Source organism: Mirounga leonina, unplaced genomic scaffold (genome assembly GCF_011800145.1).
Source record: "Mirounga leonina isolate KUSES-001 unplaced genomic scaffold, KU_Mleo_1.0 Mir_151, whole genome shotgun sequence".
NCBI lineage: Eukaryota > Metazoa > Chordata > Mammalia > Carnivora > Phocidae > Mirounga > Mirounga leonina.
This window is the reverse complement of record NW_023270377.1, coordinates 32,488,577-32,516,100: the sequence shown is the minus strand read 5'-3', so window position 1 is coordinate 32,516,100 and position 27,524 is coordinate 32,488,577. Positions and strand designations below refer to the sequence as shown.

General features: G+C 38.0%; 1 protein-coding gene across 1 annotated transcript; it reads right to left on the bottom strand.

Moving 5' to 3' along the window:
* Window positions 1-1,273: 1,273 nt before the first annotated feature.
* Window positions 1,274-27,524, bottom strand: SUMO1 (small ubiquitin like modifier 1). The gene is made up of 5 exons (XM_035007365.1): window positions 27,374-27,524; window positions 14,192-14,266; window positions 9,540-9,617; window positions 7,899-7,970; window positions 1,274-2,115 (listed from the first exon to the last, which is right to left on the bottom strand). Exons 1-5 carry the CDS (start codon window positions 27,383-27,385, stop codon window positions 2,047-2,049), a joined length of 306 nt encoding a protein of 101 aa, XP_034863256.1. The 5' UTR covers window positions 27,386-27,524; the 3' UTR covers window positions 1,274-2,046.

Genomic DNA, 27,524 nt, shown 5'->3' with positions numbered 1-27,524 from the left:
TACCAGCACTACTACACCAGATAAGCACATTTTACTAAGTTAACCATAGCAGAATGCAGTGTATTTAGAATTCTATAAACTAAAAAAATAAGATGATTTCCCCAGTAGCTAAGCTCCACCACCTAAATGCTAAGAGCTTTCAGACAGAGATGCAAACAAAATTAAGATACCAAACTACATACGCATTTTGAATAGCTCAAATAGCCTGTCAAGTTTGTTACTCAGGCCTGACAGAAATATGCAATTAGGATTTTCCAGAAATGGACCCCATTCCTAGTCACTATTTAATATAATAAATGCCAGGGACAGTCTAAACGCTCTAATTTACCTTAACTATACATGTACAATACAAATAATTTTTCAGTTAGGATCAGACGTAAGAATTTATAAGGCAAGCCAGTTATTTTTTAACAGGTGACTTGAGTAGGGTATTTAAGCTGAAACGGTTTATAAAATTAGAGATAGGTTTTATTTGCTCTTCTAAAGTACTCAGATGAGGGCGCCTGGGTGGCTCAGTCGGTTAAGCAACTGCCTTCAGCTCAGGTCATGATCCCAGGGTCCTGGGATCGAGCCCCACATCAGGCTCCCGGCTCCACAGGAAGCCTGCTTCTCCCTCTCCCACTCCCCCTGCTTGTGTTCCCTCTCTCGCTGTGTCTCTCTCTGTCAAATAAATAAATCTTTAAAAAAAAATAAAAAAAGTACTCAGATGACATTCTACCTGGGATAACATGAAATTGGATTATGTGTATGCATACATATACTAAATTCTGTGATTTGTTAAAGAGTTAAAAGGTTAAGCCCTCTAACAGGCACTAATTTGGTACTTTAATTTTACACAAAGTTTAAATATTTAAAACATAAAAGGAAAATATAAACAAAGTATACCAAACCTTAACTAAGCAGAGAACATGTTGTAAATTGTTAAAGACTTAAGATTATCAATATGAATCAATTAAGAATTTTTGGCATACCCATTTATTCAACATGATTGGGTAACTGTATCATAGATATGCACCATACAGGAATATCCAGTTTCAAAAAAAAAACAGAACACTGAGTATTTAAGAAGGTAGCGTGGCCTTAAACAAACCCTTAATTCAAAGGCACTTCAGTAGCTTTCAGTGCTTCAAAGTCATGATCATCCTCACTGTACAGTACTGAAAAATTTATTTGTACCATGTACAAACAATAATTTCCAGTATTATGCAAGAAAACTTTGTTATAGGCATTTTCTTTTTTCTTTCTATACAATTAAAAATAAAATAAACATTAGTACGGTTTTTACAAATATTTTGTTTATTTTAATGAAGCTGGTACAGACAATGTCCATTTAAAACCCATATCCCAGGCCAAAAAGTACAAATAAAATCAAAAAGAGCAGTGTTCTGTTGAATACACTTCTGCATGAATAACTTTATTAAACTGCTAATGAAAATTAGAACTTTTCTGGGATCTTCTGACAAGACTTTTCTTTAATCTTAAAATGCTTTCTCTTCAGTGAAGCCATCTTTGGAGTTAGTCATTACTCTCACCATCTCTGTCATCTCGACTCCAGCCTGATATTTCTCTTCTTTTGGTCCAGACCCTCAAATTTTAAAGGTAGCTTCAAGTTAAGGAAAGGTCATTTTTCCACAGTTCAGTTCTCTGAAAAACTTCCATCTCCCACTGAAAGTCATAGTCCAGGAGTGAAGCAATCACATGCTAGAACTTCAGGGCCAATTGGAAAGTCATCATGAACACTCACATTGGTCGATCTTACTTATCACAAGCCTGAAAATGTACAGTCCTGGAAAAGGTGGCCTCTCTGTGCACACACGTAATTTTTAAAAAGGAGAGGGCAATATGAAGGGGGCTGAGGTTTGATCACCAAAAATCAGCACAATGAAAACAAGTGATAATGAATAATGGGCACTAGAATTCAAATTACCAGATGTTTTAAAGAGATGGGGTGCCAGTTTTCAATTCCGTTTTGAACACCACATTACAAAAGAACTATTTTTAAAAATAAAAAAGGATTGAGGGTAAAGAAAAAAATAAAAAGAATATCTAAATCGTTGAATGACCCCCTGTTTGTTCCTGATAAACTTCAATCACATCTTCTTCCTCCATTCCCAGCTGTAAGAGGATAAAAAAATGTTAGAATTTATAAAAGTACTATTTTTTAAATTGGCTGCAATTATGTGGCCATTGTTTTAAAGTACAAAAAGATACAAAAGTGATCCATAGTTCCCTGTTCTAAGATAAAGAATCTGGGGGGCGCCTGGGTGGCTCAGTCGTTAAGCGTCTGCCTTCAGCTCAGGTCATGATTCCAGAGTCCTGGGATTGAGCCCCACGTCCGGCTCCTGGCTCAACAGGGAGCCTGCTTCTCCCTCTGCCTCTCCCCCTGCTCGTGCTCTCTCTCTCTCTCTGTATCTGTGTGTCTCGAATGAATAAATAAAATCTTAAAAAAAAAAAAAAAGAATCCGGTTTCCTTTAATCTAAAGAACATAGAAGTATGTCTTTCCTCCTAATTCTGTCTGTGAAGTCATTCATTTGACCCTGCTGAGCAATTTCACCTCCCAGTTTATTCAACATATAAAGTGTGTTTTTAATTTATTTCTTAGAGAGAGAGTGTGCGTGAGTCGGGGGAAAGGGGGACAGAGGGAAAAAAGAGAGAATTTTAAGCAGGCTCAGTGTGGAGCCCGACGTTGGGCCCAATCTCACAACCCTGGGATCATGACCTGAGCTGAAATTAAGAGTCAGATGCTTAACCCACTGAGCCACCCAGGCGCCCCTAAAGTGTGCTTTTTAAAAAACACCTCAAAAGACTTTTAAATCTAATGAAACATGTATTTAAGCAATAGTTTGATGACGTCTTTTCTAAAAAACCACTTTATATCTAGATGTAATTACTTGATAGAATCTCTTTATTTCAAAAAACCTGATCTCACTTTGAAATATATGTGGTTTTAGTTAGAAAAATACTGCCTAAGGATTCATTCTGAAGTGGTTTGCTTTGTCATCTGCAATTCCTTCTGGCATATAACTATTATTTTGATAGTGACCACTATGAATGTAGAAGCATCATCTATCATCTACTCTTATTCAATAACTTAAGTTTTATAAGCTAGATTTGTCATGGTCAGCCTAGTCCTTCTCAATCCTTAAAGAAAAAAAGGGGTCCTTCAAAATGCCTTTTACAGAACACTAAGCAAAGCAGACACAATTATTGTGTGGTGGGGTTTTTGGGTTTTTTTTTTTTTAATGTGTTCTATATGCACTGAAATATTCTGGAATTTTTTCTTAAAGACATTATTAACAATGGCTGCCTCTGAGAAGTCGGAATGCAGAGATATTCAGAGTATATTTACTTTTCATTTTATAAACTTCAGTAGTTTGCTTTTTATTACTTTTATTTTTAACTATGAGTATCCTTTATTTAAAAAAGAAAAGAGTACATAAGCGGGCATGGTGTCACACAGAAACCCAGGTATTACCCTCAGTGAAGGTAAAGGAACATCAATCTGTTGATTCTGGTGTGCAGTCAGGGTTCAGAAGCACTGTAACAGGCAGACTGAAAACAAAAACTAGCATATTCCACTAAATTACAGTAGACCACAAAAGCAAATGAAAAATAAAAGGAAAGTCTAGGATCAGTAATCTCTAATGAGAAAAGTTGCAGGTGACATTTTTGGTGAATTACAAAATGTGAAAAAAATACTCTAAGAAATTTAAAAATAAAACAGACATAGGGGTGCCTGGGTGGCACAGTGGGTTGAGCGTCTGATGCTTGGTTTGCACTCAGGTCATGATCTCAGGGTTGCGAGATAGAGCCCCCACATCGGGCTCCACACTCAGGTGGAATCTGCTTGAGATTCTTTATCTCTCACTCCCTCTATACCTCGGTCCCCATGCTCATGCTCTCTAATAAATCTTAAAAAAAAAAAAAAAAAGACATGGATTTAGGACTTTTTAAGTGATTAGGCTGGCTCTAGTGTTATGGATATTTTGTTTGTGGTATATATATGAATATTAAAATAATAAAGATGCTATTAAAACTTCATTTAAAGATTTTATTTTTCAGTAGTATCTACACCCAACGTGAGGCTCGAACTCACAACTCCAAGATCAAGAGTCACATGTTCCACTGAGACAGCCAGGTACTCCAAAACTTAACTTTAATTGCACATATGATAGCCTAGTAAATACTGCAAGGAATAAAATGCCAAACATTACAAGAAACCTTCAAGTCAGGAAGGCAGTGCATATCCTCCAACTATGGAAAATGTGAAGCAATCAGCTTCAAGAAATACCTTTGTAGAGATGAATGAACAACAGTACCAGGAGTTACTCCCTAAATACCTACTGTCTCCCTCTGCCCCATTAAAAACTTCTGAAAAGATAATTTTAATGACAGGGAGGAAAGTGTCACTAAAAATGTAGTCAATATCTACTGTGTTGTAGAGATGATATCAAATTAGGACAGGGAAAATACAAGATGAGTTTGGAACATCTTACTGTGCCAGACATTAAGAAGATACTCAAGGGGCCCCTGGCTGGCTCAGTCAGTGGAGCATAAGACTCAATCTCAGGGTTGTTGAATTCAAGCCCTACCATTAGGTGGATTACTTAAAAAAAAAATCTTAAAAAGAAAAAAAAAAAAAAGTACTCAAGAAAGTAGGTGGATACTAAACCAGGGAAAAGTTTTAATGACAAAGAGGATATTCACATAGTCGCAAACTATGTCCCCACAAACTACAACAGGAAAAATAACTACACTGTAAAAAAAGAAAACAGTTAAATTGAGTGATAAAAATAAACATTATCACTGTTTATTGATAATAAAGAAGGGACTGACTTCATGTATTCCAGATATTACACCCTAAGAAAGACACATCACCATATGTGGTATTCCAGTCCAAAATGCAGAATCTGAATCTAATCATGAGGAAACAGACCAGCCCAAATTGAGGGACTTTGTAGAAAATAACTGGTTTGTATCCTTTAACAATGTAAATGTCATGAAAGACAAAGAAAGACTGAGGAACTGTTCCAAATTAAAGATGATTAAAAAAATTTTTTTTAAATGATTAAAAAGACACCTAAAGGGCGCCTAGGTGGCTCAGTTGGTTGGGCGACTGCCTTTGGCTCAGGTCATGATCCTGGAGTCCCGGGATCGAGTCCCGCATCGGGCTCCCTGCTCAGCGGGGAGTCTGCTTCTCCCTCTGACCCTCTTCCCTCTCATGCTCTCTCTCATTCTCTCTCTCAAATAAATAAATAAAATCTTAAAAAAAAAAAAAAAGACACCTAAATAAAATATCTTGATACTGAAACAGATCATGTGATGGAGGAGAAAATTTGTTATAGGAGACATAACTGGGACAAATGATAAAATTAGGTTGTAAAGTATTCTAACAGTGTTAAGTGTCCTGAATTTAAGAGTACTGTGGTTATGTAAAACAATATACTTGTTCTTAAGAAATACACAGTAAAATATTAAGTAGTAAATGACAGTGGTGTGGGCAATCTACTCCCAAGTGGTTCCAGTAATAAATACACACATAAATGGGCAGAAGGAAATAACTAAGTGAAGGTAGCAAAACGTTAAAAACAGGCCAAACCAGGTGAAAGACAGTACAATTTTTAGTACTATTCTTGTAAGTTTTCTGTAAGATGAAAATTATTTCACAATAAAAACCTGTCAAAGAGAACACAGACACCAACTTGAAGGGGCCCCCACTGGCCAATCTCTAAAGAATATTCATACAGTTTCGAAGTATCTCCCCACAAATTACTTATTAATTAAAAAGGAAAATAGGGGCGCCTGGGTGGCTCAGTCGTTGGGCGTCTGCCTTCGGCTCAGGTCATGATCCCAGTGTCCTGGGATCGAGCCCCGCATCGGGCTCCCTGCTCTGCGGGGAGCCTGCTTCTCCCTCTCCCACTCCCCCTGCTTGTGTTCCCTCTCTCGCTGTGTCTCTGTCAAATAAATAAATAAAATCTTTAAAAAAAATAAAAAGGAAAATAATTTGACAGCAAATAAATCTGGCAATTACCACCTTAACTAAAGTTGACCAAAGTTAATGTTACCCATAACAGGACAAATGGACATCATGTACCTCCTGATGTGATGCACTTGGGAGTACATAGCTTCACTCTGTGCTACTCCTACCAAAAATGCAAAACTGAATCTAATCATGAAGAAACATCAGACAAACCCAAACTGAAGGACATTCTAAAACATGGCGCCTGAACTATTTAAAAATGTCAGTGTGATTTAAAATGAAGACTGAGTATTCCAGATAAAAGGAAGCTAAAGAGGAATAATAACTAGTTAGAAGACACTATCCTAGATGGGATCCTAGGTCAAGTTTTTTTTTAAAAGCTATAAAGGACCTTACTGGGATAAATGGCAAAATCGGACTATTTCGACTGCATATTTGGTAAGAGTACCATAGCAATGTCAAATCTCCTATATTTGATAATTTAACTGTGGCTCTTAGGAGACAACCAAAATATTTAGGGATAAAAGGTCATAATATCTGCAAATTAATCTCAAATGATCCACCAATAATGATAATATGTGTATATAGAGAAAGTGATAAAGCAAATGCATCATAATGTTAATAATTGGTGAATCTAATGAAAAGATTATATGGGAGAATATTATACTAGTCTTACAACAACTCTAAGTTTGAAATGTTTTCAAAATAAAAAATTAACAATACATCATTCCCACTATCAGAAATATCAGAAATGTTGTTTTGTATTTGGAGGGGGAAATCTGTATATAAATATAAAAGCACTCACATATACACACTCTCTCCCATACTTTATTACTTTCGGATACCTCTAAGGGGAGTGGGGATATATAAACAAAGAGTCCATAGAATGAAAAAATTAAAGATACAGAAAAACATAAATCAAGATGACAGAGCCAAATACATTAATATACACTAAACTTCTATATTAAGTTCTCAAAGTGGGTCAAAAGTCAAAATTGAACCATAAAAGGTCATCATCACCATGAAAGTGCACCAGAAGTCTGCCAAATTTGAGGAATACTTGTTCCTCTTTAAAATTATATATATATATATATATATATATATATATATATATATATATGCCTTATGACAACTGCAGTACTCAATTCCCACTTTCCACCTTTTGTTTTTTTTTTTTTAAGATTTTCTTTTTAGGGATGCCTAGGTGGCTCAGTTGGTTAAGCATCTGCCTTCGGCTCAGGTCATGATCCCAGGGTCCTCGGATCAAGTCTCGCATCAGGCTCCTTGCTCAGTGGGAGCCTGCTTCTCCCTCTACCTCTGCCTACCACTCCCCCAGCTTTGCGCTCTCTCCCTGACAAATGAATAAATACAATCTTAAAAAAAAAAAAAAAAAAGAGGGGCACCTGGATGGCTCAGTCATTAGGCATCTGCCTTGGGCTCAGGTCATGATCCCAGGGTCCTGGGATCAAGCCCTGCATCAGGCTCCCTGCTCAGCAGGAAGCCTGCTTCTCCCTCTCCCACTCCCCCTGCTTGTGTTCCTTCTCTCGCTTTGTCTCTCTCTGTCAAATAAATAAAGTCTTTAAAAATCAATCAATCTAACCATCTAATTAAAAATTTTTTTTTATTTTTAAGTAATCTCTACACCCAACATGGGGGCTCAAATGCACAACCCTGAGATCAAGAGTTACATGCTCTACCAACTAAGCCAGCCAGGAGCCCCGCCAGCTCTCTTTTGATTGGCACTTTTTAAGGCAATATATGGACATTCAACCCAAAAGACTATTTTTCTTTCTGACAAACAATATACAACTTAAGTCAGAGAATATTCAAGAAAAGGGCAGTTTAATTCCAGTGAACCAAATCATTCAATGCAGGATTTTCACATTTTTCTTCACTCAGAGAAGAAATTATACTCACTTCTTTTGGAGTGTGATTATCAGCAATTCTCTGACCTTCAAAGAGAAACCTGAGTGAATTCATTGGAACTCCCTAAAAAGGTAAAAAAATATATATATATACACACAAATCTTAAAACAGATAGTAGGAACTTTGAGCACAAAAAGCAAACATGAAAGCTTCAACAGAATACACTGAACATAAAGCTAGATATATCTATCCTATCATAATTACCATTTATTGAGTACCACCTATTTGCTAGGCCCTCCCTTCTATCAAGTATTTCACATAATCATGTTCACTGCAACAACCCTGGAAGGTAGGTATTATCATCTTATCTTCAGTTCACAGCTAAGCAATCTAAGGCATGGAGAGGGCATACAAAGCTAGATAGCAATTTAAGGCCCAATCTGTTCCTAAGCTTATACTCTCAACCACTACTCTATCTAGTTTCCTCTAAAATCTGTAAGCCAACATAAAAGATAAAATCTGAAATTGGATGAGCACCCTCACTAGTTTCCAACCATACAAGCAAAATTAGTTTTAAACAGATTAAATCACAGAAATCTGGTAAAGCACAGTAGCTAGCCAGGTGAGCTACAGTAGCCTGTGATGACATAGATAACACTGTTAAAGTATCAAAAAAGGTATTAAAATATATTTTTCTAACGAGTTACTCAACAAAAATAGCTAAAAGGGAAGAAATGACTCATTTAAAGAGAAACTGCTTCACTAATAAGAATGAATCAAGAATCATTTCTTTAGTCCATAAGTACTAGAAAAATTAAAACTATCTTCCAATAAGTATTAACACATAAATATATGAGACCAGGCAAATTTTCCCTTCATTTGATTTTAAATTCTAGGCTTCTATAAAATAATACAATAAGCATGACTGAGAAAAGCAAAATATTTTTTGATTTTAATCATAGGATCTTTTAAAAAACATTATCTTTTGTTGAGGTCAAAAAAGTTTCTATAAAAACCAGTCTGAAACATGAAAATGTAAGAATGATTCAAAAAATGGGGCACCTGGGTGGCTCAGTTGGTTAAGCGACTGCCTTCAGCTCAGGTCATGATCCTGGAGTCCCGGGATCGAGTCCCGCATCGGGCTCCCTGCTCAGCAGGGAGTCTGCTTCTCCCTCTGACCCTTCCCCCTCTCATGCTCTCTCTATCTCATTCTCTCTCTCAAATAAATAAATAAATAAATAATCTTTAAAAAAAAAAAAAAAGAAAATACAGAATGCAATTAGCAGTAATCTGTAGTACTATATATATAAAGATAATAAACTAATAATATTAGTACTTAAATTTAACGTATGGCTAAGCAGTCATGATTAAAAACAAGGGAACTTCACAGTGATCACCAAAAATTACTTGCCTTTATTGTTATATATACTGGTAAGCCATTAAGATAGAAACATTCATATAGCTATCTTTACAACTCTGAGTTACTTTTCAAAAACACTTCTGCATACCTTATGAATTCAAATTTTGAAATGGGCCACAATGGGGAAAAAGGCAATTCAACAAGGTATAAGGAGTATTCTCCTTGATCTACTCATGGTGAAAATAATAAAAGATCATTTTTTTTGATAACCTTCCTTACAAGAAAAATTAATGACATATAAAGCACTGTATTTTATACCATAACATACAAACCTGTCTTTGACAGTATGATTCTTTGAGTTTCTTGAGATGTGTTGTCATTTTCACTTTGAAGTGAATCTCACTGCTATCCTAAGGAGATAAAAGAAAAATAATTATCCCTTTGTGTAAATTATTTGCTTTGCTTGAAACAAATTAATTACACATATACTACACATAGAAACATAAACCCTGGACTTACACCTCCCCACCACAATATTTTTGAACATTCCTAACAAGGCTTATTAAAACATTCTAAACATCCTCAAAGTTACTTTATGTCCATTTCAAAAGAAATTTAATAAAACAAACCATCTGTCTTGGACGTTAAAATTAACAGTATAAATAAAAGCATGCATGTCAAAGAATGCATTCCTTCATAATTGCATATCTATTCTATTTTCAAAATAAACACACCCCAAAACAACTCAAAACAAAAAGTACCCCCCACAACTAAGTATTGTTGAAGGTGATCAAACCTACAAGAAAGGCATATACCATAAAATAACAGACAAGAAACTCATGTCTGCCAAAAAGTCACCCCACAGAGTCCAGTTTCTCTCCTATGAGTAAAATGAATAAAAACCTGAGTGAATCAAACTGATTTATGGGACCACAGATTCTTTTCTTCTACCCAGACATCAAACAATCAGGCAACCGTCAGAAAATAATACTGGTAAAATTTCAAAGCCAATCCTTATGATTACATATCACATTCACAAATGCATATTAGTGGAGGCTGCATGTTTACAATTCTTGTGACTATAAAGAATAACAAATTCTCTTCCTATGGATAATTTCACGAACAGACAAAATTTCTATAGCATACCTCATGCCATACACTAAAATCATTTCCAGATGAACTAAGGAGCTAGCATTAAAATTTTTTTTTACTATTTTCTCTCTTTTAAGAATTTTTTCCCTAACCTTGACATTGGGAAATCTGTATTCTAAAGCAAGATTTTAGCCAAAAGACACAGCAAAAAAGTACACCGATAACTGAAAATGTCACCCCACAGTTAAGAGACACTAGAGAAAATATTCACAACAGATAGACAAGAAAAATCAAGGGGCACCTGAGTGGCCAGTTGGTTAAGCATCTGCCTTGGCTTGGGTTATGATATCCTGCCCCGCCCCCCCAGTCAGGGTCCCTGCTCAGTGGGGAGCCTGCTTCTCCCTCTCCCTCTGCTTGTGCTCTCTCCCTCTCTTTCTCTCTCTCGTAAAATAAATAAAATCTTTAAAAAGAAAAGAAAAATCAAAATATAAAGAATTCCTACAAATCAATAATTCTTAAAAAGGTAATTCATGGCATAGGACATATAGATCAATGAAAGAGAACTGACAGCCCAGAAATAAAGCCACATATATCTACAGTCAATTGATTTTTACAAGGATGCCAACCAACTCAATGGGAAAAGGACAGACTTTCAACCAATAGTCTGGGACAAATGGATAGCCACATGCAAAAGAAAAGTTAGAATCTACCTCAAACCCACACAAAAAGTACTCAAAATCATCAAAAACTTAATGTAAAAACTAAAACCATAAAAAATTTTAGAAAAATCTATAGGTGTAAATCTTTGTGACCTGGGATTAGGCAATAGTTTCTTACATATGACTCCAAAAATAACAGCAAGAAAAGAAACAATAAATTGATCAAAATTAAAAACTGTGTACTGTAAGATACCCAAGAAAGTGAAAAGACAACCCAAAGATGGGAGAAAATATCTGCAAACCATCTATAAGGGTCTAATATCCAGAATATATAAAGAATTATTATAACTCAAAAATAAAAATAATAATCCAATTCAAAAATTGACAAAAGATTTGAAAAGACATTTCTTCAAAGAAGATGTACAAATGGCCAGTAAGAACATAAAAAGATGCTCAACATCTTTTTGGAATAGCATGTGACTCTTGATCTCAGGGTAATGAGTTCAAGCCCCATGTTCAGTGTAGAGATTATACACATACATACATAAGCACAATGAGATACCACTTCACACACACCAGGATGACTATAATAAAAAAAGACAGACAACAACTATTGACCAGAACATAGAAAAACTAAATCTTCACACACTGCTGCTGGGAACATAAAATTGTAAAGCCACTACTGGAGACCATTTGGCAGTTCCTCAAAAAGTTAAAGTCTACTATATTAGATCCAGTAATTCCACACCTAGATATATATCCAAGAGAATCGAACACATACATCCACACAAAACTGATATGTGAATGTTCAGAGCAACATTATTCATAATAACCAAACTGAGGAAACAACCCAAATGTCCGTTAACTGATAAATGGATAACAAACTGTGGTATATCCATACAATGAAATATTATTCAGCCATAAAAAAGAATAAAATACTGATGCATGCTACAACTTGGATGAACTTTGAAAATATGCTAAATGAAAGAAACCAGACACAAAAGACCACATATCATGATTCCATTTATATGAAATGTCCAGAATAGGCAAATCCACAAACACAGAAAATAGATTAATGGTTGCTAGAGGCTGGTGGGAGAAAGGAGGATAGGGAGTACAGCTAATGAATACAGCATGTCTTTTTGGGATGATGAAAATGTTCTGGAACTAAATAGTGGTAATGGTTGTATAGCATATTCTTATGAACATACAAAAGTCACTGAATCATACACTTTAAAACGGTGATTTTTGGGGTGCCTGGCTGGCTCAGTTAGGGGAGTGTGCAACTCTTGATCTCAAGGTTGTAAGTTCAAGCCCCATGTTGGGTGTAAAGATTACTTAAAATAATAAACGAACTTAGGGGGCACCTGAGTGGCTCAGTAGGTTGGGTGTCCCACTCTTGATTTCAGCTCAGGTCATGATCTCAGGGTCCTCGGATTGAGCCCTGTATTGGGCTTCCTGCTCAGCAGGGAGTCTGCTTGTCTGCCCGCCCCCGTTCACACATGCGCACTCCCTCTCTCTCAAGTAAATCTTTTCAAAAACATAAAAATAAACTCGGGGGTGAGGGGTGGGAAGATGGGTTAGCCTGGTGATGGGTTAAAGAGAGCACGTTCCGCATGGAGCACTGGGTGTTATACGCAACAATGAATCATGGAACACTGCATCAAAAACTAATGATGTAATGTATGGTGATTAACATTACATAATAATAAAAATAGATAAATAAAAATAAACTCGGGGCACCTGGGTGGCTCGGTTGGTTAAGTGTCTGACTCTTGATTTCAGCTCAGGTCATGATCTCAGGGTCCTGGGATCTAGCCCTGCATCAGGCTCAGTGCAGAGTCTGTTTGTCCCTCTCCCTCTGCTCCACTCCCCCAACCCACTCTACCTCCCTCCCCCCTCGATCTCTCTCTTTCTTTCTCAAATAAATAATGAAACCTTAAAAAAAAATGCACTCTTTAATAAATAAAATGATTTTTATATGTGAATTAGACATTAATTTAAAATTTTCAAAATAAGGGTGCCTGGGTTGCCCAGTTGGTTAAGCATCTGCCTTTGGCTCAGGTCATGATCTTGGAGTCCTAGGACTGAGTCCCACATGGGGCTCCCTGCTCAGCGAGGAGCCTGCTTCTCCCTCTCCCCTTGCTGGCTCCCGCTGCTCTCTCTCTGTCAAATAGATAAATAAAATCTCTAAAAAAAAAAAAAATCTTAAAAAATAAAATTTTCAAAATAAGATAATCATAGAAAATGGGAAAAGCATATGAACAAAGAATCTAAACGTAGTAGGTCAGTAGTAGCCTAATGCTACATCACAATGCCTACTTACTCACTTCATCTCATCACGTATGCATTTTATCATCTCACATCACAAGGATGAGTACAGTATAGTAAGGTATTTTGAGAGAGCACATTCACGTGACTTCTATTACAGTAGTTATAATTCTATTTTATTATTAACTATTATTGCTAATGTCTTACTGAGCCTAATTTACAAATTAAACTTTACCAGAGGTATATATGTATAGGAAAAAACACAGTATTTATAGGGGTTCAGTACTATCCACAGTTTCAAGTATCCAATGGGGGTCTTGGAACATATCCCCGCAGATAAGAAGAGACTACTATATGAAGATTCATTCCTCTAACAATTTTCAACTAACCTTATTATCAGTATCTCAAAAAAGGCCAATAAAGATACAGTCTGAGAAAAAGAGGCGCCAGGAAAGAGAAAGGGGTCAGGAAAAGGGCTAAAAGGCCCTTTGATTTTAGTATTTACTGTATCTGCCACTGAAGATGCTAACCAAAAAAAAAATGTTTTTAGAGAAATTAAGATAATCTAAATCTGCCTAGATCAATAAAGCAGTATCAGCCTCTTCTACCTACAACAACAGATGCACATATAGTAAATGAAAATGCCATTTTTATTTTATTTTAAAGATTTTATTTAATTTATTTGAGAGAGAGAAAGCACGTGAGTGTGCGTGTTTGCAGGAGGGGGAGGGTGCAGAGGAAGAGGGACAAGGAGACTTCCTACTGAGGGAGAGCCCAACACTGGCCCGATCCCAGGACCCCAAGATCGTGACCAGAGCTGAAGTCAGACGCTTAACTGGCTGAGCCACCCAGGTGCCCCCAAAATGCCATTTTTAAATAATTTGCCTTATTTAAATCATTTTTCCAGTGTCAGAAATTACTCACACTTTAGAGAGTTAAAGGAGAAAAATAATGAAACTCACCTGTCCAATGACTTTGAGTTTAATGTATTCTCCTTCCTTCTTATCCCCCAAGTCCTCAGTTGAAGGTTTTGCCTCCTGAAAGAAACGTACATTTAAAAAGTTCCTATATGCTATTTTACTTACTTAATGAGTACCCATCATTCTGAGTACAAAATCTGCACTTGAGAATGTTAAAAGCATTTATTTTCTCTGCCACGCCAATTAAGCAAAAAAAGCCCTAAGTCAATTGCTGTTTCAAACACCAATGCACTAGAAATCAAAAAAGAGATCTCTTTCATTATAATATCCTACAGTAATGGTTCTAAAACTGCGCCATGCATAGGAATCACCTGAAGGACTTTTTAAATGCCTGCTGGGCCCCACGCCCAGCTTTTTATTCAATAGGTCTGGGCTAGGGCTGTAATTTGCATTTCTAATAAGTTACCAATTGGTGCTAATGCAGCTGGGTAGAGGAACAACCTAGAAACCACTACCCTACAGTCATCTCCTATTAGTTAGAAGTAGCTTGTTCTCCATAAATCCTTAAACATTCTGAATTCAAGATTCTCTTCTCACAGCCTATCAGGAGAAGTTATCTACTCCAATTGCAAAACTGTACCCAGAAACATAAATGAACCATATAACCATAAGCAAAGTCTATTTGGGAAGGAAAATTAAAGAGTATATTAGCCTAACGTACTCTAGAGTCAAATCAGCTTTATATCATCTACTTATTTTAGACTATCTGAAGCAGTCTATCCAATTTTAAAAGAGTAAGTTTGGCTGAAAAAACTTAGGGGAATAAGTGCAGTAAGTAAAGTACAGCGCAGGCAGGGAAAGGAAAGAGGAGACAAAATTCGAAGAGAGAAAAGAGGGTTATAAAATAATTTCAAATGAAAGGATACTGAAATGAAAATGAAGTTAAAAGAATAAATTAGTTAAAACAATTTCATCATGAAATATCTAAGAAAAGCAAGCCATTTTACTAAAGGAAGTAGCCTGGAAAATTTCACTCAATAATGTGTTAAAAATAGCTTTCCTGTGTACCTTACCTTAATCTGGCCACCAAATTAGCCATGTTTAAATATATACTCTTTTGTAAAACATGTAACAATTTCTGTTAATCCACACTTTTTAAGAATATAACCAACTATGTTGTATTTTACAAGTAAAATAACAGGGCCATTACTACCTGCATATCTCCTGCCAGTAACTTAAAATTAAAATTCAACATTCAAAATTTAACAGAACATTATTAAACTACAAGTAGCTTTTAACTTTAAGATACAGGATAGAGTCCACTGTAATGCTTAGACAACAGAATTGACTTCGTTAGTGTAAATCCTTGCCTGTTCTTCATTCTGCAGGACTTTCAACATTTGCTGATTACTGCATATTACGGCAGCAGACAAAATGCACCTTCTTTAGTGAGACAGTATTTCACCTGAAAACTAGAAGACTGTCTTTAAATATAGTCTCACCACCACATTTCTATGAATTTATATTCATAGTAAACAGTTGCTTCTTCCTTTAAGTATCTAGGAAGGATAAGGACAGTTTATTCCATGCAGTGAAGAGCAATATAGAGCAATGAAACCCTGAGTTCTCTTTTACTGCGAGGAAAAGGGGTGTTAGGAAGCGGTTGTTTGAATTAACACAAAGGAGGAGAACCCTCCACCCCACCCCCAGCAGCAATTCATCAGCACAATGGGAGTGATTTTGCTCCAGTTTCTTAGCTAAGATAGCTATAAAAGCTACTCAAGGACAAAAGAGTTCTTTCCTCTCCTCCAATCCTTCGTCCACACTGCTTTTCTAAAGCACAGCTTCTCTGATTGGATAACTACTCTATCAAAAAGCATTAGTAGCTCCCAGTACTCAAGGCCTAGAACCAAACTCCACAGCACCTAATTCAGTTCCTCCCTTATCAAACTCAATTCTCATTTTTCCCTCACCACTTTCTTTACAAACCTGAGGACTCAGTTAAGTTGGAGTATTTGCTGTTCCCCAAATAAGTCTATCAGCATTCTTCCACCTTCAGCCCTTTGTGGTTCCTGTTTCCTTTATCTAGAATATATATCCTCCCTCAACCACTCCTGAAATCACCTCACAGAAATCCATCCCACACATCATTTGAAGTCTAGTATTAAAAAAAAAACTCTTCCAGGAACCACAGCACCCCCTAATCTTCCAACTGGGACTAATATTTTCCTTTCATGTTTGTATTTGCAATTTATTCATAACTTCCACGGCATTTATTTTCCAATTTTAAAATACCCCCTCCTCAACCATCTTCTCTAGTAGTCCTCATCAAATTTTTCTTCAAACTTCTTGTAAGAGTACTCAGCATTAACTGTCTCCACTTTCACTATAATCTGGTTTATACGTTCGCATTTCACTTGATACTGCTCTCACCAAGGTTACCAGTTCCAAGGTAACCAGACTCCTTATTGCTAAATCCATCAGACAGTTTCAAACCTTATTTTTAACTCTAACACAATAGACAGTGATGCCCTCTTCGTTGGATACTCTCTACCTTTGGCCTCCAAGTTTCCACTCTCCTCTCGCCTTGACTAATTCTTTAAATGCTGGGGCTCCTCTGGATTCCACGTTTTCAATCCTCTGCTTTGTCTCCTTCAGTGACCCATGATTCCAACCACTTTTCAGATACTAATGACTCACAGTCATCCTCTCCAACCAGACAACTTTTCTGAGTTTTACATTCATTTATCCAAGTGCTTGACCATCTCCACTTTGGATGTCCCATGGGTACCTGAATATAAGTATCGAAAACTGAATGCATTATCTCTAACTCCTCTGTTAGATTTAACTTCTCCTTCCTGAAAACCACAATAAAAAAAGAAAAACAATTCCTCCTGGATTCCCAATTACAATAAATGGTCACCATACACTCAACTGCCCAAAACAGAAACTCAGGTGTCATCTTTGGCTAGTCTTCCTCTCTTAAATCTCACACTTAATCATTCATCATTCTGACAATGTTATCTCTTGGTGGCTCTCAAGTTTATTCTTCTCTCCATTCCACGGCCTTCTTTGAGGACTCATTGTTGTGCATGAATATTACTGCAACAGATGCCCCCAGTCTTCCTCCCTTCAATTCTCCAAACTACCACCAGAGCCATCTCTTCAAAATGCAATCTGATTTGCCCAGAATCTTCAGACAGAATCTTAAGTTCAAATTCCTTAGCTGACATACACGGATCCTTCATGTACTAGTCCCTACCTAGCAATCCAGCCTTATTTTCCTACCTCTCTTCCTAATAATATCCTTTGCTCCAGCCATATTGATCTACAATTCCTTACACATGGCACCCTCTACCCTATCTCCACCATCTCTGTACATGTTAATCACCTCTGCTTAGAATGCCCTTTCTTACCTTCTTTCCCTTTCAATACCACTCAAGCATCACTTCCTACAAAATGATTTCTCTAATCACCCTCTTAAACATTCCCATAATGCTTACTTTCATCTATTAATCTTACTTTTATCTACTAATGCTTACTTTTATCTATAATAACCACATATTTGCATTTCTGTATCTTCTACCAGATTGAGTTCCTCACTGGCATACTTCATTGTATTTCTAATCAAGCACAATGACCAGTACTTTGAAGATATTCAATATGCTTGTTAAATAAATTAACGTTTTCTATGACAGCTTTGTCTTGACTTCCCTACAAGTTCACAAGGAGAGGACCCAAGTTTTTTCATCTTTATCCTCTCTGTAATGCCAGGCAAATACTAGGCAATTATTTAAAGCTTGTTGAATAAAATTAACATTATTTTATGTATCATACCACAAAATCTTAATAATGCTTCATACTTCTACTATACACAATAGTTAGTCCAGATAAAGATCCTTTCAGTTTTTTATATTCACAGTTGGAAATAAAAGATAATTCACTTCAACTGCGTAAGAACATGTGAACAACTAGGATATGAAATTTCCAAAACTAAGCTGCCAGTTTCCCTAGTCACTACATTTTGGTGATCTCTTCCCAACTCTGAAGCACTATGGCAATGTCATCTGTATCACTTGTTTAACACCTCCTGCTTGCCTAACGCAGTCATCCAACCTTTCATGTACCTTTTTTTTTTTTGACAAACTAGTCCGAAAAATGAGAAGATCTTGGACAAAAAAGGCCAAAGACTGTCTCCAGTGATCTCAGTGTCTTTTTTATGTCTTCTTTCCTTCTCTCCCCCGTAAAAAAGCAGCTAATACAGAACAGTATGGAACACTAGTTACAAAACAGTGAAAGCATTCATTAAGCACTGGGTCTGGGGATACTAGGTCACCAGAAAAAACAGAATCCCAGAGAGGGCTGGTTGATTTGGCTGCAAAGGATACATAGCCCTAGAACAGAAGAAACTGGTAATGGAAAGAAAAGTAAATATATGTATGAGATCAAAGAGAGGAACCAGAAACCTCTAAATTTTCAGGTCTGTGTCATCCAGAGCCTGAATCATGGTAAATGGAATGGTAAAGGAATTTACCAGGCACGAGGCACTATCAACTCTTCCATCCAAGACATAGAAGGAACAGCCTGAAAATAGAAGATGGCTGGATTTGGAAAGAGAACTAAACTGGAAAGAACAAAAAACCCAACAAATGTACAAAATTCATGAGAAAAAGTTTACTGTGCCATTTCAGAGTCAAAAGAACAAGAACTCTGCTTAGAAGTATTGGCAATCAAAAGAAGGAAGAAAAGAAAGAGAAAAGAAGGAAGGAAGGAAGGGAGGGAGGGAGGGAGGGAGGGAGAGGAAAGGAAAGGAAAGAAAAAGAAAGAGAAAAGAAAAGAAAAAAGCAGCATTGGCAATCAGTATGCTGACAATTTAATCACATGAAGGGAGCATCACACTTAACTACCTCCAATTTGTCAATGACCCTTCCAAGCTGTAGAAGAATTGTTCATTCTTGGGGGGTAGGGGGAAGAGGCAGGAATCCTGGGGAAATACATATTTACTCTTATTTGATGACATTAACAAATCTTCATTTTTTAAGGTGTGATAACAGTATTGTTAAACAGTATTTTTACTGTTTTTTTTACAGTATTTTAAAATGTGTAACAGCATTGTTAAAACAAAAAGTTCTTCTCTTTTAGGGATACATACTGAAACATTTACAGATGAAATGATATAATGTCTGCCATTGCCTTCAAAATATGAGTGGATTGGAGCAGTGTAGATGAAATAAAATAGGCCAGACGATCAGTATATGGGTACAATTACAAACACACATTAAAGTTTTCCATAAAACCTTTCATAGAAAATGCATTCACTCAAACTATCAAAAAAATCTCTTAACCATAGGTCTGACTAAAATACTTCAGCTTATTTCATTTTATTTCCTAATGAAAAAAGTTCAACATGGGTAAGTAGGATAATTCTAATACTTACATCCATTATTAAAATATACAAAACCCGGGGCGCCTGGGTGGGCTCAGCTGGTTAAGCCTCTGCCTTCGGCTCAGGTTCAAGTCATGATCCCGGGATCCTGGGATCAAGCCCGGAACTGGGCTCCCCGCTCAGCCAGGGTACTGGGATCAAGGCCCACATCAGGCTCCCTGCTCAGCAAGGAGCCTGCTTCTCCCTCCCCCTCTGCCTCTCTCTCTCAAATAAATAAAATCTTTAAAAATATATACAAAACCCAAATTACAGTAACATCATCTCCCTCCTATTTCAAAGTATTTACAATTTTAAAACACAAAAATACACACACACTTTCAGTTTCATGCTGCGTATGTTCAAACTTAAGACACAGAACTGGAGATTTGGAATGGAACCAACCAGACTTAGCCCCCTAACTTCAAGGTTTAAGTCAAGCTGTCCAGACACCGGATCTTCTGCAAATTTACATTCAACCCTAGAATTGGGGTTAAACACTAGATATACAACTTCTCAGGAACTAAAAATTATAATTGAAAAATCGCACTGGTTGTGTAAAACTACTCTTTGAGCCTAGACTATGGACCTAAGCAAAGCCTGGAACAAACTGGCTTGACCGTATACAAAAGTCCCAGCAAACAGGTTTAGAGGTATGGCAGACATTGTTAATTAACTATTCAACATCCTTTTCCCCCTTTTTCCTTACAAAGAGAAGCCTAGGTTTGCCCAGCTAAAAAATACAAGCATTTCTCAGCTTCTCTTATGGCCATGTGACATAGTGCCGGCCAATGAGATAAAAGGTGACAGACTTTTTGTTGGCACATACTTTTCCCCTTTGCTCCATCCCTTTCTCCCGCTTGGAACAAAGGCACAAAGTAACCTCTTTGTGCCCACAGGAGACAGGCATGAGAGTGAAGACATCTGTTATGGATGGGGGAAAAAGGAGTATGAAGGCATTGTGGGGCTGCCTTAATAGACCTGAACTACTATTATCTAGACTTCTTGTTCCATGAGAAAAATAAACTGGTTTTCTGTTATTCAGCCCAAAAGAAATCCAAGCAGACATAGAAGGTGCTGTAAATAGGTATCATTTACTTTATATTAAAAACAGAACCTAGAAAACTACCTCAATATGCATCAAAAGCAGAATGGGTAAGTAAATTGTGGTACAGTCATACAGTGGAATGCAATTTAGCAATGCAATTTAACAACATACAACTACACACAATATGGACAAATCTCCAAACAATGCTGAGCAAAAGAAGTCATATACAGAAGTACACACCATATGACTCCCATTTATGTAACGCTGTAACATATAAAAACAGGCAAATTAATCTAGTAGTCAGGGCAATGGTTCACAATCTGAGTACTGGCTGCATGGATGTGTTCAGTTTGTGAAAATTCAGCAAACTGTACATTTATGTGCCTTTTTGATATATATATATTAATCTTTGGTAAAACTGTGAAAAATAACTGGGCCTAGATATTGAGAACAGAGTCCAGCAAACAGAACTCCACTTTTCCTTCAGATTCTCATTAGCTCAGTAAAGGCAATCGAATGCAAAAATAATGGTCAAAATAAAAAAGTGTAACAAATACAATGTATCCTTAAATAAACTGAAGTTATGTTGCAGGAATATCCACAATTTAAACTAGTAAGGGAGTGCCTGGCTGGCTGAATAAGAAGAGCATGCAACTCTTGATCTCGAGGTCATGAGTTCAAGTACCACACTGGGTGTAGAGATTACTTAAAATAAATTAATTGGGGGGGGGCTGGGAGGCTCAGTCATTAAGCATCTGCCTTCAGCTCAGGTCCTGATCCTAGATTCCTGGGATCGAGCCCCGCATCAGGCTCCCTGCTCAGCAGGAAGCCTGCTTCTCCTTCCCTCACTCCCCCTGCTTGTGTTCCTTCTCTGGCTGTCTCTGGCTGTCAAATAAATAAATAAAATCTTTTAAAATAAATTAATTTTCTTAAAAAATTTAACTGTAGGGGCGTCTGGGTGGCTCAGTCGTTAAGTGTCTGCCTTCGGCTCAGGTCATGGTCCCGGGGTCCTGGGATGGAGCCCCGCATTGGGCTCCCTGCTTGTCGGGAAGCCTGTTTCTCCCTCTCTCACTCCCCCTGCTGTGTTCCCTCTCTCGCTGTCTCTGTCAAATAAATAAATAAATTCTTTAAAAAAAAAAAAAAATTTAACTGTAAAAGTAAGATGCTCAGTAACAGGATGTGTGACCGTACCCACATGACTTTTTTTAAAGAAGCAGAGTATCAGAAAACGACCTCCCAAAAATCACTTTACAGAAAATTCTAAAGTGGGATTCTAAACCTATCTTAGAGAAAATTATCCATAACAATCCCAATGTCCTAGAAGAAGCAAATGACCTGATCTTAGAGATAAAGTTACCAGATCTACTGCTAACAGAAATAAAGATCAAGAAGGAATGTAGGGGCGCCTGGGTGGCTCAGTCATTAAGCATGTGCCTTTGGCTCAGGTCATGATCCCAGGGTCCTGGGATCGAGCCCCGCATCGGGCTCCCTGCTCCGTGGGAAGCCTGCTTCTCCCTCTCCCACTCCCCCTGCTTGTGTTCCTTCTCTCGCTGTGTCTCTCTCTGTCAAATGAATAAATAAAATCTTTAAAAAAAAAAAAAAAAAGAAGGACTGTAAAGGGGTGCCTGGGTGGCTCAGTTGGTTAACCATCTGCCTTGGGCTCAGGTCAGGATCCCAGGGTCCTGGGATAGGGCCCCACGTCAGGCTCCCAGCTCAGTGGGGAGCCTGCTTCTCCCTCTCCCGGCTGTCTGTGCTCTCGCTCTCGCTCGCTCTCTCAAAAAATAAATAAAATCTTAAAAAAAAATTAAAAGGAATGTAAAAACATCATGGAAACTACTCCATGACAACCAACCCTTCCTCAATAGCGAAGAAACATCATGGAGGCTGAAAGAGGAGGAGGAAGATACCAGCTGCTTCAAGTTTTTCCAATTCTAGGGCCTAGAATGGTGCTTAGTACATACTGCCATTCAATAAATACATGTTAAGTGAATGAATCTGACCACTCATTCCTTCAAAAACTTACTATCTAGTCACTGTGCTGGGCACTTTAGGAAAAAAGAATGAATAAAGCCTGATTCCTGACCCTCAAAAGCAGTCTAATGGAGAAAGACACTTAAGTACATAATTGTAACACTATATATACAAGCTGTAATAGAGACATTTTCAGCTTTGCTGGCAGTATCATAACCAATGAGGTTTATTCCAGGCGAGATTATGGCTAATATAATAGAGACCTTCTAACTGCTAAGGGGGTTAACAAGTATGAAGACATATTTGACAACTGCTTTGCAGTTCTGAATTTGAACTATTCAACTAACCTTCATGAGTACTCCAACCATAACAATCATACTCGGTTTTCAAAATACTATTAAATATTGTTTTGGTGACATTCGCAATGTTTTATTATGACCTGTATGTCTGCAACATGCACTAGCAGCACCTCATATACCTATCAGAGAGAAGAGAGACCGTATCAATCCTCTCCTAGGGCACAGAATGCTTACTGTATGTATCACTAACTACATGCTCAAGTCATAGCTACAGTTTACCAATCTTATTATGTGATATAAATAGTAGCATAATTATGAATTTTAATATATATCCAATTCATCATATTCTCCTGCTATCTCAAGCTAACAGTAATATCAGTAAACATCAACAACAAGGAAGATATAAAGAATATTGCAGGGAATAATGCTATCCTGACAGAAGAAATACCATTAATGTGGTAGATTAAAGATAACCGTAAATTCTTTGTTACTGTTCCCATTGAGAAATGAAATCTAAATGCCTTTCCCTTGTTGACTATAGTTAGTAATACTGTACTGCATATTTGAAAATTGCTAAGAGATTAGATCTTAAGTTCTCATTACAAGAAAAAAAGTTGTAACTGTGTGGTGATGGTTGTTAAATAGACATATTGGGGTGATCAATTCACAATACACACACAAATATCAAATCATTATGCTGTACATCTGAAGCTAACATGTTATATGTCAATTACCTCCCCAAAATAAATAAATAAATGCCTTTCCCTTGAATTTGGGCTGGTCTTAGTGATCTGCCTGACCAACAGAATGCAGAGGTGACTTCCAAGGCGAGGTCCTAAGGAAGCTTGAGGTTTCCACTTAGGGTTCTCTGGGAACATTCACACTCTTGCTCGCCCTGAGCCACCACAGATCAATACTCTGGAGTCCCTATATTGCACAAAACACATGGCCTCAGAGAGACCTTGTGACTTTATGAAGAGCCCATCCATCCCAACCCCCAACCATATAATCCCAGCTGAGGCCCCACACACCAAAAAGCAGTGGTAAGTCCAGCCCACAGAGCCCTGCCCAAATTGCAGATATATGAGCAAAATATAAAACTGCTGATTTAAGCCACTAAGTTTTGAGGTAGTTTGTAAGGTACCAACAGATAACCAGAATTACACAATGCTTCCAAATCCTTGACTAAAAGGAAAATAAAAGAAAATCATTTAGACTCTCTCTGAGGTGGGAGTGGGGAGAGTGAACCTGCTCACAACAGATTCAGTTAGCATTTCAAGTAAATCAGTCATCCAATTATTACAAATTAACAGACCTGAATTAAAGAGCTGAAGTTCATGCTCCCTTTGATGACCTGGGCATAGGGGAGAAGGGGGTTGAACACTATAAACCTGAATACAGGGAAGAAGGAAGGGAAAATATTTGTTCAAATTACCCATACCCATTTTGATAGTAAGCTTCTGGTTCTATATAAGTGCTTAGATTTGCTGCAAGGTGAGACCAGGCTAAAGGAGAGCACCCAATGAGATCTATTATTGGTTAAACGCTAGTCTTTATCCTTTCTGAGGGGTCATGTACTTCTGATGAAAGCTATGGGCCCTTTCTCTCTAAAAGAAAAAAATACACGTGTACAAATACTCACAAAACACCATACAATTTCAATGGATTTTCGGCCCTTAGGGTCCATGAATTTTGGGTTTAGAACCTGTTCTAGAGGATTATTCAGTAATGGTTCACAAATCCACTAGATAATGCTGGCATTGTTAGAATTATAAGAAAGTATTTCACTCAAATTCACAAAATAATAATTTTTCACTCATCAATGGAGAATCCAGCAATTTAAGTCGTTTGATATTAATGTCCACCTGTTTTTTAACCTAAAATTGTTACTCAACTGCAGTATCTTAGCACCAGACAACAAACTTCTGAGAGGTGCCTCAGAAAAGGCATCCTTCTAAAAAGATCTTGGTTTAAGCTAATATTGCCTCTTGGGCTGTGGTTCAGTCTCATGCTGCTGGTATTGCACAGTAATAACTTGAGATTCTTACTCTTGCTCATAAGCCTCTTAAGGGTAAGAGTTCAGCTTCGTACCACTTTAAATCCTTAGCACCCAACACTGATATTGTACTGGGTCTTGATTATTAATAACGATGCTGGTGAAACAGACTAGAGCAACAGTTCTCAAACTTTTTGGTCTCATTACTCTTTTACACTCTTAGAAATTATTTAGAACCCCATAAAGCTTTTGTTAGGTTTGTTATATTTATTGAGGTCTACAGTATCAAACATTGAAACTGAGAAATGTTTTAAGTATTCATTAATTCATTCAAAAATAACAATAAACCCACTATTTATCAGCAGATAACATATTTTTTATTGAAAATGTTTTTGAAAACAAAACTAGCGAGTGACGCCTGGGTGGCTCAGTGGTTGGGCATCTGCCTTCAGCTCAGGTCATGATCCCAGGATCCTGGGATCAAGTCCCACATTGGGCTCCTTGCTCAGTGAGGAGCCTGCTTCTCCTTCTGCTTGCCGCTTCCTCTGCTTGTGCTTGCTTGCTCTTTCTTTCTCTCTCTCTCTGACAAATAAATAAGTAAAATCTTAAAAAAAAAAAAAAAAAACCTAGCGAGAACAACACTATTTTGCATTTTTGCAAATCTCTTTAATGTCTGGCTTATAAGAGAAAACAGCTGGATTTTCACATCTGTTTCTACATTTCAATCTGTTGTGATATCACACATCATGTTAGTGTTTAGAAAACACCAGTGAACATTCATGAAAGGATGACAATGAAAAAGACCAATAATTCCTAGTATTATCATTAAAATAGTTCTGACCTCAAGGACCTTCTAAAAAAGAATCTGAAGAACATCTGGCCACCTATTAGTGTACAAAGTCCGTTATTTCTTCCTTCATGTCTCTTAATGACTGGAATTCAAACTGGAGCAATAAATTCTACAATTTAGTTTATAATTCTTTCTGTACATTGCTCTTTCATCAGACTATAGTAAATTTCAACATGCTTCCTAACATCAAAATAAAAGGCTGATGAAACTAAGCATTTACCTGTTCTTTCCTCCCTGGTAACCAAGTAAACAACTATCCAGGGAGATACTTATAATGCCACTTATAATTCCCATACCAATTTAGGAATTAATCTAGACCTTTAGTTAAGAAGATCCATCCAAAACTAATCTAGATTATGATTAAGCTATAAAAATATCAGTGTACATTTGCCCAACAGTACAAATCCACAAAAGCCTCACTTGCTCTCACCCAGTGGTACAAAACTGAACCGGGTTAAAAGCCAGGGGAATAACTGTGTTAAATTTAAAAGTTCAAGTACATTATGGAGTTGAATGAAAAACAAATTTTCTAGATAACTATCACTAAACAAGCAAAAGATCCAAAAAGACTTTTAAAAGTCAAAGTCTTCTGAGCAAACAAAACGAAGTCCAGACAAAAACCTTATGAATTAAAAACTAGCTATAAACGTGGTTAACTGAAGAAGGATGAGGAAGAAAAACTTACGAAGCAAAACTGAACACTCCTGATCGAGTGCAAATCCCAAGTAAATTCTTGATATTAACACTGAGATGGTACACTCTGCCGTTATAGCTTTCACAGCTTTCTGTGACTATTATGCAACTGCTCTACACACACGCAGTTTTCCTATCCTTTCCCTCAAAAGTATCAGTCAGCTTGAGGTTAATGCCCAGATGAATGTTTTCTGTTGCTCTGGCAGTTTTGCTCTACTTTGTTTCTTGGTTATTCTGAGCGCTCTCTTACAACTGGAGAGTTGCTGAACCAATCCCGAGTAAGAAATGGGAAAGTACAAGAAAAGAGGCGACAGCTCTGCACCACCACACGGAAAAAGACTCAGCCGAGCAGCGGCGGCCCTGCCCTAGCTGCAATCCGAACAGAAAGCAGAGCTTTTTAGGTTCCCAGCAACACCAGACGTCTCCCGCCCCCACGTCCCCACTCCTGGACTATCTAAACACCGAGACCCAAAAAGTGGAGTCCACCCGCTTTTCAGGGCCAGAGAGTCTCCCGGGCTGGGATTCTCTCCCGTTACATAACTGGGGCCTAGCGCCCTGCTTCTGCAGTCAGTCTCCAGGACAGGGAGACGGACGTGTTCCCCAGGGACCCTCTCAGGGAGGTGGAAGCTGGGCTCTGCACCTGGTCGACCCCGGAAAAAGAAGGGGGAACCACTCGAGGGAGGCCGCAATCAGAGACGCTGGGGCACAGGGGGTGATGAGCAGGCCCGGAGAGGAGCAGGGCGGCTCCCGGAGGCCCGCGGCAGGCCCCGGCGTCTCCGACACTAGTCCACTCCCCTCCCTCTCCGGCCGAGTCCCACCGGCCGCCCCCTCCCCCATTCCGCGCTCCCCTCCCCCGCGTCTCCATCCCCGGCCCCAGCCGAGAGGCAGGCGGACCAGCCGAGTAAGGCCTCGGCCACGGCCAAAGCACCGCTCCCAACCCAGTACCTGGTCAGACATGGTGACGGTGGCTTCACCCAGGGTCTCCGCACAGCAGCGGCCTCGGGTAGGCAGAACCTCGCTCCGGGGTTTACAAATCCGTCTATCTTCCCCACAGCACAACACCGCGGCTGGAGGGACTTCCGCTACGCGTTGCGTC